At 58.8% G+C, this 12,960-nt stretch overlaps 2 protein-coding genes across 10 annotated transcripts in view; both read right to left on the reverse strand.

The window, feature by feature from the left end:
- Positions 1 to 3,172: 3,172 nt before the first annotated feature.
- Nkx6-3 (NK6 homeobox 3) lies at positions 3,173 to 7,721 on the reverse strand. The gene is made up of 3 exons (XM_003464629.3): positions 6,882 to 7,721; positions 5,138 to 5,307; positions 3,173 to 4,172 (listed from the first exon to the last, which is right to left on the reverse strand). The coding sequence occupies exons 1-3, from the start codon at positions 7,261 to 7,263 to the stop codon at positions 3,924 to 3,926; spliced, it is 801 nt and encodes a 266-aa protein (XP_003464677.1). The 5' UTR covers positions 7,264 to 7,721; the 3' UTR covers positions 3,173 to 3,923.
- Positions 7,722 to 9,371: 1,650 nt separating this feature from the next.
- Positions 9,372 to 12,960, reverse strand: part of Ank1 (ankyrin 1) — a 175,156-nt gene continuing 171,567 nt past the window's right edge. For all 9 annotated transcript variants that reach the window (XM_063239904.1, XM_063239903.1, XM_013146821.3 and 6 more), the window contains one exon: positions 9,372 to 11,339. Coding sequence is in view for 2 of the 9 variants with exons in the window: in XM_063239902.1 (XP_063095972.1) it covers positions 11,313 to 11,339 (27 nt within the window). In the remaining 7 variants the exon portion in view is untranslated. The remainder of the gene's footprint in view (positions 11,340 to 12,960) is intronic.

Consider the following 12,960-nt stretch of genomic DNA (forward strand, 5'->3'; position numbering starts at 1 on the left):
TTGCTCTCAAAATCAGAAGGTTAAAGGAAGCTGCAGAAGCTTTGCAAGGGGTGAAGCCTGTGAAACGAAACGTGCAGGGAGAGTGAAGCTGGCTGTAATTTACCGCCAAAGAGGACTCCTGGAGGAAGATTGGAAGGTTACGGGTTACGATCAGCCTCTACAGCCAAGTCCCTGTTCCGAAGGGCAGACGGAGCATTCCTTGAGTGTCCTCGCACCACTCTGTGGCCGGCACTTTGCTGTTAAATCCCAAGTTTCATCTCTTGATGGAGAGGTGAGCACTCCTTGCCATCATTACTTCAACTACCCAACACAGTACTGCCTTTATTTCAGTACACAGCCCCCCTGTGCTCCCCAGTGGGCCTGCAGATGAGCTTTAGACTGCTGGCCCAGATCACCGCTCTGCTGCATGTGCTGATTTCTCCCAAGGCAAAAGAGGCCATCGGGCTATCCCAGTGCCACAGGGAGTCTGGTCAGATGGCTCTGGGCCCCCTCCACCTCCCCAGGGGATATCTGTCTCTCAGCCACGGTCTTATGAGGCAATGCAGCAGCCTGGCTGCATCTCCTTCTAGCTCTGGGATGGTCGGTGAGTTCTGCAGTTTGTGCAGCTCTAGGCTGCGGTGCTGACGTATGTGCAGCACTCCTGCCTAATGTTCACGGTCACTTCCTGCTGGGAGGGCAGCAAGGAGCACTGCAGCCTGAAGTGGAGAGGGGCACTATGGGGCATGCTGGTGTCCACTGGGGAGGAGCCGAGGCTTGAGAGGATGCATATGAAACAGGAACATGCTACAGGGTTGATCCTTGGCTCTCCAAGGGTCAAGGTAGTTTGCTCTACAAATTGAGTACTGGTGGCAGTCAAAACATTAAAGACAGCAGCCATCTCCACAGCATTGGCACATGTATCACAGACATCCTCACTCTCTATACACACACCCAGGTGAAAATTGAAGCCCAGCTTCAAAAGTACTTAGGGTTCCCTAGTCTTTGCAACCAACTTTCAGCAGTCTCATGGCTGACCTGGGTGTGTTTCAAGGTACCGGCCTGAGTCAGCTCCCCTGTCTCTAGCTAAGCAAAGCGGCATTTGTTGCCAGAGCATCTCTTTGATTGTCCAAGGCTTTGCGTAGGTGGCCCTTATGGATCTGTGCACCCTCAAGGTGGTTTACATCTTTCCAGCTATCTTATTAAGTTTGCTGTGGGTTCGTACAACTCTTATATAACAAGTCTATTTGGTGTAATGCCCCCCAATGTGTAGATTTGAGCCTCCCCAAATTGCCCTTGCCTTTGGCTTCTAGAATCTTGACCACACCTTGTCATTCGAGTGATACAATGAAGTAATGATGTTTTCTCACCATACTAGAAAAAGTCTGGTGACGCAGCCAGGCCATTCAGGAGGGCAGGCGGGATTGACCGGCAAGGTGTCGGATCTGGAGAGGGCCTGGTGGGCTCCTCCTCTCGCTGTGGGTAGGGGTCCTGGTGGGGTAACGGGGAGGTGCAAGTGTTGGCAGGACGGCAGGTGTTCCCAGTTCCCACCATGATTCACAGGCCCTTTCTCTCTCAGCAGCCAGCAGTCGCCTCCGAGGCTCGTCCTGATGACCTGCCGTTTCCCGCACATGCTCTACGGAGCTGAAAGCGGTGCCCTTGCACAGAATAGTCGTGACTGTTCCCGGTTAACGTTGCTATGCTCACAGGGTACAGTTTCCCATCGGTCAGGACTAAAACTCTCATCGAATTACGGATACAATCCTCCCCTGCTGCCATTGCTCAGGGCTTGAAATATGGCTCATTCCGGAGCAAGGCGCCCCTGGTGGCGGAAGGGGTGTGAGCATCACATATCGCCCCTGTGTGCAGCCGTCAGTCTGCAGCTGTTACACCCTCGTGGGCTCTTGGGGTCTCCAGAGACCACTTCAGCTCTTTCTGTGTGCTCCAGGCTGAGAGGGAGGAGCCATCTCCACCATCCTCCTCCCTGTCACTCTGATTAATACTAACTCCAAAAGACTTGAGTCAGACACACAAGAATTATAGCTGTAATAGTGTAGTTAAGAGGGTAATAGGCTTAAAAATAAAAGCAAACATGCACATTTTAAAAATATTGCCAGCACCTTCCTCCACTCAGGTGATGTTGCACTTGAACTAGGTCCACGCCCTCCCAGGGCTCAATCAGCTACGCATGTCTGGGGCACCCAGGCCCATTCAGTCTCCCCTCTGTGGCCTGTGCTGAGTCTCTGGGAGTTCTCTGGCTGACTGCTCACCCGCCACAGCTTGAAGCAGTCTGTTCCCAGTAAGGGACTCATGGAGTGGGGGTGCTTCCCCTTCTAAGAGGCTCCTTCTGTTCCTCGAGGGGCTGCTATACAGGCCGGGTGCGCCTGCCTGGGAGCCTGCCAGACAGAGGCAGTGGGCGCACAGCCTCCAGGGCAGCCTGCTTGCACTTGCTGGACCCTGCGGCCTAAGGGTCCTAGAAGTGGGGAGCCCATAGGGGACTGCCAGGGCCGGAGGCGAGAACCTTGGAAACTGCTCTGGGAGGGCTTCTTCATGTTCCTGCGACTTGATTCAGGAACTTCTGAGCCTCCTAACATCGAGTCAGCTGTGTTGCCCATAGTTCAGGCAACTTTAGAAGCTCAGCCTGTCAGGGCTGGGGATTTAGCTCAGTGGCATAAGTGCCTGCCTTTGCAAGCAGGCAGTCGGTGAGTTTGATCCCCGGTACCGATAAAAAGGAAAAAGACAAAAAAAAAGAAGCTCAGCCTGTCAGTGTGTGGAGCTGCTGGGATTCATCTCACTGTGCACCACAACAGTGGTGGAAAGCACTCGAACCTCCTCGGGTTTGGTGGGGTCAGTGGGGACAGCTCAGGCACTGAACCTGGAAGAAGCCAGCGGGTGTCCAAGTTGTGTTAGCGTCTCCACCCCTACCCCAGTCTTCAGGTGCCTGAGTGGTCTATCAATAATTTCCCCCAGGTCGAGAATTCCTGGAGGTCAAGGACACTTTAAATTTGTCTCAGCCTTCTTGGCACCTGGAACAGTTCCTGGCCCACACCACCAGAGAAAGGCTGGCCTGGTCACAGGACAGTCAGTGACAGGGTAGCTAGGCTGACTGCCCAGGAGAGCTGGGACACCAGGTACTCACACCCTGCTTGGCTTATTCCCTTCACAGAAACTCGGGAGCCATGATGAGGTTCTGGGATTTTTATTTTTGCTCATTGTATTTTTAGGCCTTCGACGATGGGCTGATTTGGGGCCCCTTTGGGGTGCACTCCTGTGTGGCCAGTCCCACCCACCTCTCCCAGCCCACCCCTCCCACCTGCCAGTACTCTTCTCTGCTGGGGTGTGGAAGAGGGCTGCGCTGGTGCCGCCCAGTGCGTGCAGCTCCAGGCCCATGCTGACGGGGAACCTGGGAAAGGAGCCCTCCAGCCACTCTCCCACCCAGGTGCTCCAGCAGGAGAAGCCCTTACTCCCGGTGCAGGGGGCTTTTCTGTCCCTGGGGGGATGCCCAGGGGCTCTTAGGCAGCAGATCCCTCTGGGGTTCTCTCCTCCTTTTTCGGCCCAGCTGTGCACTTGCCCCTTTCTAGCCAGCAAGGAGAAGGTGGGTATCGGGGCGGAAGACCCCCGCGGCTCAGGACCTTCAGGCCTGGGGTCGCAGCGGACCCACATCTCCCGCAGGAGCCAGGTTCCTACGGACGCGGGACTGCGGCTTCTCTCCTCCATCTCGGCCCCTGCCCTGTCCCCTGGCTCCCAGCCGCAGCCCCCACTAGCATCTCACAGCCGGCCTGGGCGCAGCTCCGCCACCGGTGCAGAGCCCGTCGTCTGGGAGCCGCGCTGGCCCCGCTCCTGGAGGAGCGTGGCGCTCACCCCTCGCCCGCGCCCTCTCCTCCCGTGGCCGGTGCTAGCCTCGCTGCCGCCGAGGCGGGAGGGGAGAGCGCCGGCCGCAGCGAGCCTCAGGCGCTGTGCGCGCCCAGGCTGAGCACCGAGAAGGCGGCGCGGTGCTTGCGGAGCAGCAGTCGGATCTTCTCGTCGTCAGAGTCGGGGTCCAGGGGCTTGTTGTACTCGTCGTCCTCGTTCTCCGAGGGCGCTCGGTTCCCGCCCGCGCCCGCGCCTCCCGGGGCCCGCGGGGTGGAGGAGGAGGAGGAGGAGGGCTCCAGAGCGCTCTTTTTGCGCCACTTGGTCCTGCGGTTCTGGAACCACACCTGGAGCAGAGGAGCCGCGGTCACCGCGCATGGTGCAGCTGTCCGGAGGGGGTGCACACTGCGTCCGGAGGACCTCAGTGGCTTCACAGGGAGCGGGACCCCAAGGGTCACATTGCTGGGGCACCGCAGCCCGTTTGCTTGGGCTGCGACTCGGGCGCGGGAGTCCCCGCCTTTGCCACCTGGGGCCCTTGGGATGGGAGACGCTGTAAGACCCCAGGATGGAGAGGGGCTTCGGCCAAGTGCTGCGGGGGGTTCGGGTGCGGGGAAGGCCTCCTGCCGGCGATGCGGTTCAGGGACCCTGCTTGCCTAGCACACAAGAGGCCCCGCCTTGCACTCTCAGTACTGAAAAAATAAAATTAAGATAATAAAACAGAAGTCTCTCCTCTCCATCTTCCTAGGCCCTTACTGAACTTGAGTAATCTCCTCCTGTAACATGCACCTTTGCTGAGAGTGCTGAAGCCTGCACAAACCAGACAGAGGGGAAAACGCACAGGGGCAGTTGCTGTTTCCTGCAGGAACCCAAGGAGGAGCAAAGCCCAGACCTGGTCCCCACCTGCCCCTGACCTGCCCAGAAACAGCTGTGCCAGCCCTTAGCTGCAGGCCCAGTGGCTTCCAGGTTCCTTCTTGGTATCTCTGGGGCAGCCTAGCCTCAAGCAGGGAGAACCCGTGTACCCTCCTAAGCCTCCACGGGGCCTCCTGGCCACCCGTGTGGGATGCCCACCTCTCTGCCCTTCAGGCAGGGTAAGTGGAGGGAGGTGTCACAGTCATTTTAAAAACTGGCAAACTGGGGCCAGTTTTTTTGCTGGCAGGTGGATCAAGCAACATTGAGTTCTAATTCGGCAAAGAGGCTGCTGCTGGTGCAGGGATTTCTGACAGAGATGGTGGAGGTGGGGGAAGTGGACTTCCTGTGCCTGCCTGGCAGGGGCTTCTCTGCGAGGCAGACACTTTCGCTTGCATACACTCACCTTGACCTGTGACTCGGTCATGCCCAGTGAATACGCCAGCCTTGCCCTCTCAGGGCCAGCCAGGTACTTAGTCTGCTCAAAGGTCTTCTCCAGGGCGAAGATCTGGTGGCCTGTGAATGTAGGCCGTGTGTGCTTCTTCTTGTGCATGCTGTCACCCAAGGGGTCTGGGGCTGGTGGCAGGAGGGGAGCGGGTTAGCAAACAAGCAAGGGTGGGGTTCCGAGGGCTGCCTGCAGGATGCCAGCCTGTGCTGCCCCTGCCACAGGGCCCCAGTAATAGTGAACGTGACCTCTGCTGTGCCTGAGACTCCAGGGGCCCAGGGGGCCTCCAGCCTCCAGCCACTTAGGCTCCTGTCTTTCTAAGATTCTCACTGCTCAATGCTGCTGCTTTCCCAGGGAGAACAGAAACTTCCTATCACAAGACACCAAGACAAGGGAGCTCCTTTGTGCCACCAAGGCAGAGACTGGCACCTTCCATCCACAACTGCTACCCAAGAGCTGGGGTTCCTCCCTGTTTCCTTCACCCTGGACCTCAGTTTCCTCTGCTTATTGGAAAACAGGAAGAAGTCTGCAGTCCCAGGGCCCACTTCCTGGGAACTCTTGCATGGCCACGAGGACCTGGGGCGCCCGACCCGAGTCCCAGCCAGGGCAATCTGTCAGGAAGGCCATAGGGCCAGCAGGGCTCAGAGGAAGCAGAGTTCCCACATGTCTTACAACCTGCATCTCATTTCTTCTTGTGACAGATAGGGAGACCGAGGCACAGAAAGAGGAAGAAAACTTCTGAGAGATCGTCTCCCGTCCTCACCCTTAATTCACCACCAACTGTCTCAGCCATTGTTGGGTATGCACACACGTGTGTGCATACAATGTGTGCGTGCGTGCATGTGTGCATGCGTGTGTGTGTGTGTTCAGCACTGATGAGGAGAGGGTAAAGAGGGTATAGAGCTGTGGCAAGGCAGAAGGGAGGCACTGAGGAGATGGTAGAGATGTGTGACATCCCCAAACTGGGCTGTGGTGGGTACTCCTGTGTCGGAACTGTGGCCCGCAGCAGGCCTGGGCACAGATACTGCTGTGGTTGGCTTCAAGCCCCTGTTGCAGGGGAGCCTCTGTCCCTGCCAGGTCTGGGGAGGGTTATGGTGGCACAAGGATGGTTCTGGAAGCCACCGTCACTCTCCTCTGCTCCCAGGTGGGCTTGGCCCCCTTGTGCATGTCCCTGTCCCACTACATTCCCCGAGTGGCCCTGGGTCCCCAGAACCAGTTCTCTGGAGCCGACTCAGGGTGAGTGGGTGAGGGTCCCAGCCTCGTCTAGCTCAGCTGCCAGGAGCCTGGGCTGTTTCCAGCCTGCCATGGCTGTGATGCCCCAGGAGAGGGTGGAAAGTGGGCCCGTTTCTCCCGCCAGAGCTCAGTGGGCTCCAGATGATGCTAGCTGAAAGCTGGCTCTTTGGGAAGGTGATGCTGTGGCTGGCGACCCTCACCTCCAAGGTGGCACAGGCTCTGGGAACAACAGAGAGGGGCTACAGCTGGACATCACGTGGCGTGAGTAGGTTATGGCCTCCTTGGGTCCTCAGGAGGGCACTGAGATGGGTCAGATGGGCCAAGGCAGGGGTCAGGCAGCTGTGCCAGGCACAACTGGGTAGGCTGGGAGAGGGGGGGACCCTGTCTGCACCCATGTCTGAGCTGGGCTGTCTAGGCAGTCTGGGGGAGGTGGCTCCACACAGGAGGGCTGGAGGGCTTGCCCTGTACTCACCATCGCTGCATGACCGCCCGCCACGCCAGTCCTGGCCTGTGTCTGCCCAGCAGTTCCGGGTCCGAGAGGGGTACTCGCTCCCAGCCTTGGAAAAATTCCCCACCTGGGTGCCATAGTAGACCCCCTGAGAGCCCAGGCCACCGAAGCTGGCCACATGCGGGTAGCCGGAGAGGAGGCTGCTGTTTGGCGTGGCCACAGGCCTGCTCAGAATATCCGTGATCCCGTGGGGGGTCCCAGCGGCCAGCTGGGGGCCCAGCCCTGGGGGGCTGAGCTTGTAGAAGGAGTTCTGCATGGAGTACTGGCACATGGGAGCCTTCATCTCCGAGAACTGGGCCAGCGGTGCGTTGTTCAGCAGGAAGGTGCCCTGCAGGTTGGACTCCATGATCTTCGGGTCAGGCAGCGGGAAGTGAGAAGCCCAACCCAGACCCCTAAAGCCCAAACCGCCAGGCTCTGGACTCCAGTCTCATGGCAGGTTGGAGAATCCGAAGCTGGCTGAGCCCCCAGTGCCCTGTGCCTAGTGCATCCGGTCACCAGGCACCCGGATCAGTGACCCCAGGCAGGTGCAACCAGCCGGTGCAAGCCTCCTTGGGGCTCTGTCCCTCCTGCCCAGCCTGGCCTGGCCAGGGTGCTGCTTGAGCTCAGCACAGCCCCCTCCCTTGCTCTGAGTCGGGGACCCTAGATGAGAAGTTGAAGTTCAGAGAAGGGACATTTCCCTGATAAAGATACGGCCTATTAGAATACGAGCAGGGACTGGCTGAGCCGAGCGAGCTGCGCCGCCATTGGTTGGGGCCCTCACCGGCCTTGCATTGGTTTTTCCTGGACAAATTGCACTTTGAAAGATTGACTGTAAAGTCAGCCAGCGTGTGTGTGTGTGTGTGTGTGTGTGTGTGTGTGTGTGTGTGTGTGTGCACGTACCCCTGTGTGTAAGACACAGAGTAAGCAGAGAGAATGAGCTCTAGAAGCTCTCTGTTCATCGCCAGAGGCCCCTAAGAGAAGCGGGGTGTCTGAGGTCCCTGGAGGCTCCTTAGCAGCTGCTTCCCCCGGTGGGGAGGCCAGGCTCAGGTCCCTAAGCCGAGCTGGCCCAGCCTCCCTCTGCATGGCTGAGGTCCCAGCCTGCTTCCCTCCCCTCCCAGCGCCTGGACAGGGTAAGTGGGGTGAGTGTGGACGCCTGCCTGTGGGGGCCCTATCCTGGCCTGAGAGCCAAGGCGCAGCCTGCTGGGCAGACCGGTCAGCGTGGGCAGACTGGGCCGGCTCCGGAGAGGAGGTTTTCCTCCTCCCTGGGGCTGAGAGGTCGTCCCCACTGCCAAGAGCCAGCCTTTCCGATCGTTTTGCTGGATTAACTTCCGCATCCGGGTCTCTGCTGGAGCGGTGGCCCTGTGCCGTCCAGCTTGGTGTCCGGCATGAATCTCTGATGCTGAGATGCTTGTGCCTCGGTGGCCGAGCCATAGTTGCTGGGCACCCAGCAGGGCTGATGCCTAAACAGGGGTGAGTCTCAGAGCACCCACATTTCTCATTTTAAATCAGGGAAACTGAAGTACAGGGGAATTAACCTGCTTTCTAGATTCTGGTGTAATTTGTTTTGTGCCCGACATTCTTTCTTGAAGTTGTTCTCTGAAAACAGAAGCAGGTATGGCACCTGCCTGAACATACACAAGGATGTATTTTGTGACTGCTCTGTCTGATGGCCCTAGAGTTGTCCTGCCTGGGCATGGCGGCTTCAGGGACCCCCACAGCCCAGTTCTGGGTTTGGCAATGGGGAATCAGAGGCCCTGCCTGTTTCCAGGGCCTCTGATTCCCCACTGCCAAACCCAGAGGGAGTCCCTGTCTCCTGCACAGCTCCACTCTAAGTCCCCTTTCTGTGGCACAGATGATTTCAGTTCACTGGTCTGAGGAAGACCTTCCAAAAAGCATGCAGATGGCACTTCAGCTTTGTTATTTAATTAAAGCCAAGAAAACTTTTCTTAGTGTCTGACTTGGCTTCACAGCAATCATTGGGGAACTCGGCTGATTGCCAGGCTCCCTGGCCTGTGGCCTGCTGTGGAAATGCATTTGTGACCTCGGGATCCGCAGACAGTGCATGGTCCCTGACTGGACCTCAGGGTGACTGGGTCCCCTGGGCGAAGCTGGCCCTGGGGACCTTGGAACTGCAACTTGGGCACTCCCTAAGGACAGGGATTTCTGAGCAAGAAATCATGATGTATGATCTGATTCTGTTTCCTGTCGATGCAGCCGAAGTTGTGTCTAGGCATCCAGGAAGGGGCCCTTGAGTGCCCTCTCCGATGGGGCAGCAGGTGCCCAGCGCTCGAAGGGCAGGGCCGGCAGCTTCCAGCTGGCAGAGGGCTGCCCCGCGATGGATCCCTGGGGTGGGCAGCGGAGGGGCCCTGTCGAGGTGCACGTTCCAAGATCCCAGCCCTGGCTCCCCACAGCCCAGTCCAGGTGCACTCCTGTCCCCCCCCCCCCCCCCCGCGTATGCGCCGGGAAGGAGACGCCTTGCCATGAGTCGGTTTCTTTATTAAGGTGACATTTGTTCAGCTGGTGTAGGGACAATGGTCTATACATTGGGGTGGGCGGGGCGGGGCTCCCCCGGGGCAGAGCGCGTGGGGGAGACCAGAAACGATTCGTTTTTCATAACATTTAAAAAATCAAGGTCATTTCAAAACTTCTAAAAAGCGTCTACGGAGCACACTGCAGCATTCTCTAGGCGTCGAGTGGGATCCCAAAGTCCTCCCCTACGCGGCTCCTACTAGCAGCGGGAGCGCGGCCAAGCAGCCAAGCAAGGCGGAGCAGCAGGAGCCAAAGCGCCGGGAGGGCCGCAACCCGGGAGAGGAAGCTACAGGCTCCGCCGCGCGGGTCCGGCCGCGTCCGCACGCTCGGGCCGCGCACTGTGCAAGAGCCTACGAGGCCGCAGCCGCAGGGACAACCCGCGCGAGCTCTGCCGGGCCAGAACTTCCTCTCTCCGGGCGCCCCTTCTCCTCCTCCCTCCCACGAAGCGGAAGCCCGCCCCGCCCCAAGGGTGCAACACCCCTGGGCCGGGAGGCGCCGCCCGGAACGCGGGGCTGGGCTTCAGGCTTGGCCTCGGCGCGGAGGCGTCTGTGCTACTTGGAAGGTTTGGGGGTGTCCCGAGGACGCCTCCGGAGCGGCCGGGGAGGAAGGCGCCACGGAGCGCGAGGAGAGCCCGCGGGGCCCTCCAGGCGGCCGCATTGTGCTGATTCGGGGCTCCCCGCCGGAGGCGCCTGGGCGTTAAGGCTCTGCCCGGGGCCCGGGGAGGCGCGGCCGCAGGGAGGGCCCTGTCCCGCACCACTGGCCTTCACCGGCCGCCCTCTGCCCCAGCCTGCGGGCTGCCTGGACTTCGAGCACCAAGTTGGCTCCGGGAGACCTGGGGCTGGCGGCTACATTCACTGGCCCTGCCCTGCGCTTTCGGGGACAGCCTGTAGCTCCTCCTCCCGTAGGCCGGAGCAGTCCTGGGAGCCGAGCTGTCAGAGCTTCTCCATACTGCTAAGTGTCTCTAGTGGTTTGCATAGTATTTATTGTTTTCTTATACACAAGGCTGATTACTGTACAGTTTACACTTTGGACACGGACTATGGTAGAAGTGCGTGAAGATCTAGAAAACCTCTTCTCTATGGTCATGCTGGTGCAGTCCTGGCAGCCACCCGCCCTCCTCCGCTGACCTTTCCGCTCTGGCACCCCGGCTCCTTCTGAGCCCTCAGCTAAGCGCGGGGTCCTGGCCTCTGACCCTTAGATCCCTAATGCAAGGATCCCAGTGCAAGCTCAGGGTGATGCTTTTCCACTGGAAGATGATTAATACTGAGACTGGCAGAGAGAGAGAGACGGAGAAGGAGAGAGGGAGAGAGAATAAAAAGCCTCCCAGTTTCTCCACAGCGGAGTCCACACAGGGAATTCGGAGGGTCCTGTGTGTCTCAGTGTGGGACTGTCCTGGGGTGGCAGAGGTGGCAGCAGAATGGAGGTGAGTGTGGGCAGCCACAGCCGATGGACACGGGACTGAGGTGCTAACCTGATTTTGTCCCTAGTTTTGTTTTTTTTTTTCTTTCCAGGAAGCCCACATAGATTTCTTACAGATGAAGTGGGAAAAAAGTACCCTGTACAAAGTCAAAAATCAAAACAATTTAAAAAAACCTCAAACCATCCCCAGCCACAAAAGAGCCCTTTGCGTTCATTTCGCTCTGTCCCTGGCCGTCCCCTCCCCTCCTCTCCTTCCCCTCCTCTGGCAGACAGATTGAGTCCCGGAGTCAGGTCGCTAGGGCAGGATGGCAGACTGTAGGTCATGCAGAGTCTACAGCCAGTCGTTCATGCGGTAGGAGACTAAAGGAGCCCCTCACAGAGTTCATGCCGGGAGCCGAGAGGAACATGGGCAGCGCTCTGTCACCCTCTGGTCCAGCTCCTCCTGTGTGCATGGCAGAGTGTATGGAGTCAGGGGTTGGGTGTCGAGGTGTGATCCTGGGGGACACAAAGAAAGAGTGACTTAGGACTGCAAGGTGCAGCGCCCAGCAAAAGTCCCAAGTGTGGAGTTTGGTGCGGGCTGCTCTGGCGGGCCCCCAAGCAGGAGTGGCACTGAGGGTGCCCTGCTGCACGTTGACCTTCCTTAGCTCAGTCCATCCATCCCTGCGCCCCGCCCAGAGGCCACCGCCCTGGAAAACCTGAGTAGGAGTAGGGAGAGGGCTGTGTGCTGCACTCCAAAGACAGGCAAAAAGCCACAGGACCCTGCTCGTAGGAAAGTCATTCCATGAGCCCAGGCCGCCCCGTGGAAGAGGCCAGGCCAGATGGTGCAGCCTTCACATGCTCAGCCCAGCCTGGCCAGTGAAGACTGAGGCCTGCTCTGCACTCATCCTGGAGACGGAGAGGTAGGACAGCTAGGACTCTGGCCCCAGCATGCAGGGCTCCAGGTAGAAGTGTCTTGCGGAGACGGGGACTTTTCCCTGGACAGGGCAAGGCCTGGGCTGGGATTCATAACAAGGACCCTGGCTACCCCTAGGGCCTCATCCACTCCATGCTTTCAAGACCAGGCTCTCAAGATGCTGTCTACATCTTGGGATCTAGGGATGGTGGAAGAGGGGGAGGTGACACGGAAAGGCAGTAAGTCATTCTGAGGGAGCCAGGTGGTCCCAGGTCTAGAGCTGTCTGGGGCCCTGCAGGGCATGACCAGGCAGAGCTAGCCGGGAGAGCTCCGCCAGGACTGGGGGTGCTCCTAAAACCAGGCACTCTGCTGTGGTGGCTTGATACTGTCACCTGGAGGGGCCATCTTCTGAACCCCACCATGTGGTCTCTATTCTCCCTGGGGAGGCTGTTAGCTACTGTCCTCCCGCTGAGTCCTGCCTGCCCCTCAGGGCATCCCTCCTCTTAGCTGTCCCTGCCGGCCACCACCTGTCTGAGACCTCAAGGACTCTGAAGCCAGACTGCCGAAGTTCAAGTCCTGTGTCTGCTGCTACCAGCTGCCTCCCTGTGCTCAAGCTGCTCACCTGCTGTGGGGAGAACAGGGTCCTCCGCTGTGAGGGTGCGGGAAACCTCCCCATTAGACCACGGTGACGCCTGGAAGACCTAACAGACCTGTGCCATGTTTAGGGCTTCAGACATTCTGTGCTCTCTAGAAACCCTAATTCTTTGTTTTCTTTCCTTTTTAGCGCTGGCATTGGCATTATTTGCCTGGCTAGACTAGGGCCAGGGAAGCCACGCATACCGCAGCGCCCATGCCAGTGCTAAACGTGTCCTCAAGCAAGGAGCCAAGTGAGCCTGCAGCTTGGGAAACACCCACTTCTAGTGGGGGAAGATGTTCAAGTCTTGGAGGCCAGCTGCCCGCTGTCAGGAGAAACGGACTTCGGAGCAGTGTGGGGTGGGACGTGGACCCACACCTCTGGCTCAGCCAGGCCTTCCTAGGCCCTGCTTGCAGAAAGGACTCTCACCCTTTTGGATCCCAGAAAACCACCCCTTGCACTCTGGGGTGTGTCTGCCAGGTTTCCCCTTGTCTTCTCTCTTGGTAGTGGCCCAGCCTCTGCCCCCATCGCATGCCCACGCTGTCCCCTCTCATCCAGCCCCTCATGCTGATGTCTTCCCAGTGTTGGGC

The sequence above is a fragment of the Cavia porcellus genome, unplaced genomic scaffold (genome assembly GCF_034190915.1).
Source record: "Cavia porcellus strain 051 isolate PalLab524CR breed Dunkin Hartley unplaced genomic scaffold, mCavPor4.1 scaffold_29, whole genome shotgun sequence".
Classification (NCBI taxonomy): domain Eukaryota; kingdom Metazoa; phylum Chordata; class Mammalia; order Rodentia; family Caviidae; genus Cavia; species Cavia porcellus.

Bases quoted from the DNA above. Each gene is read 5' to 3' on its own strand.
- Nkx6-3 (XM_003464629.3), bottom strand. From the start codon at position 7,263: ATGGAGTCCAACCTGCAGGGCACCTTCCTGCTGAACAACGCACCGCTG. The intron at 5,308-6,881 runs GTGAGTACAGGG...TCCTGCCACCAG, and splicing joins CGGGCGGTCATGCAGCGATG to CCCCAGACCCCTTGGGTGAC. The intron at 4,173-5,137 runs GTGAGTGTATGC...CCTCTGCTCCAG, and splicing joins TGACCGAGTCACAGGTCAAG to GTGTGGTTCCAGAACCGCAG.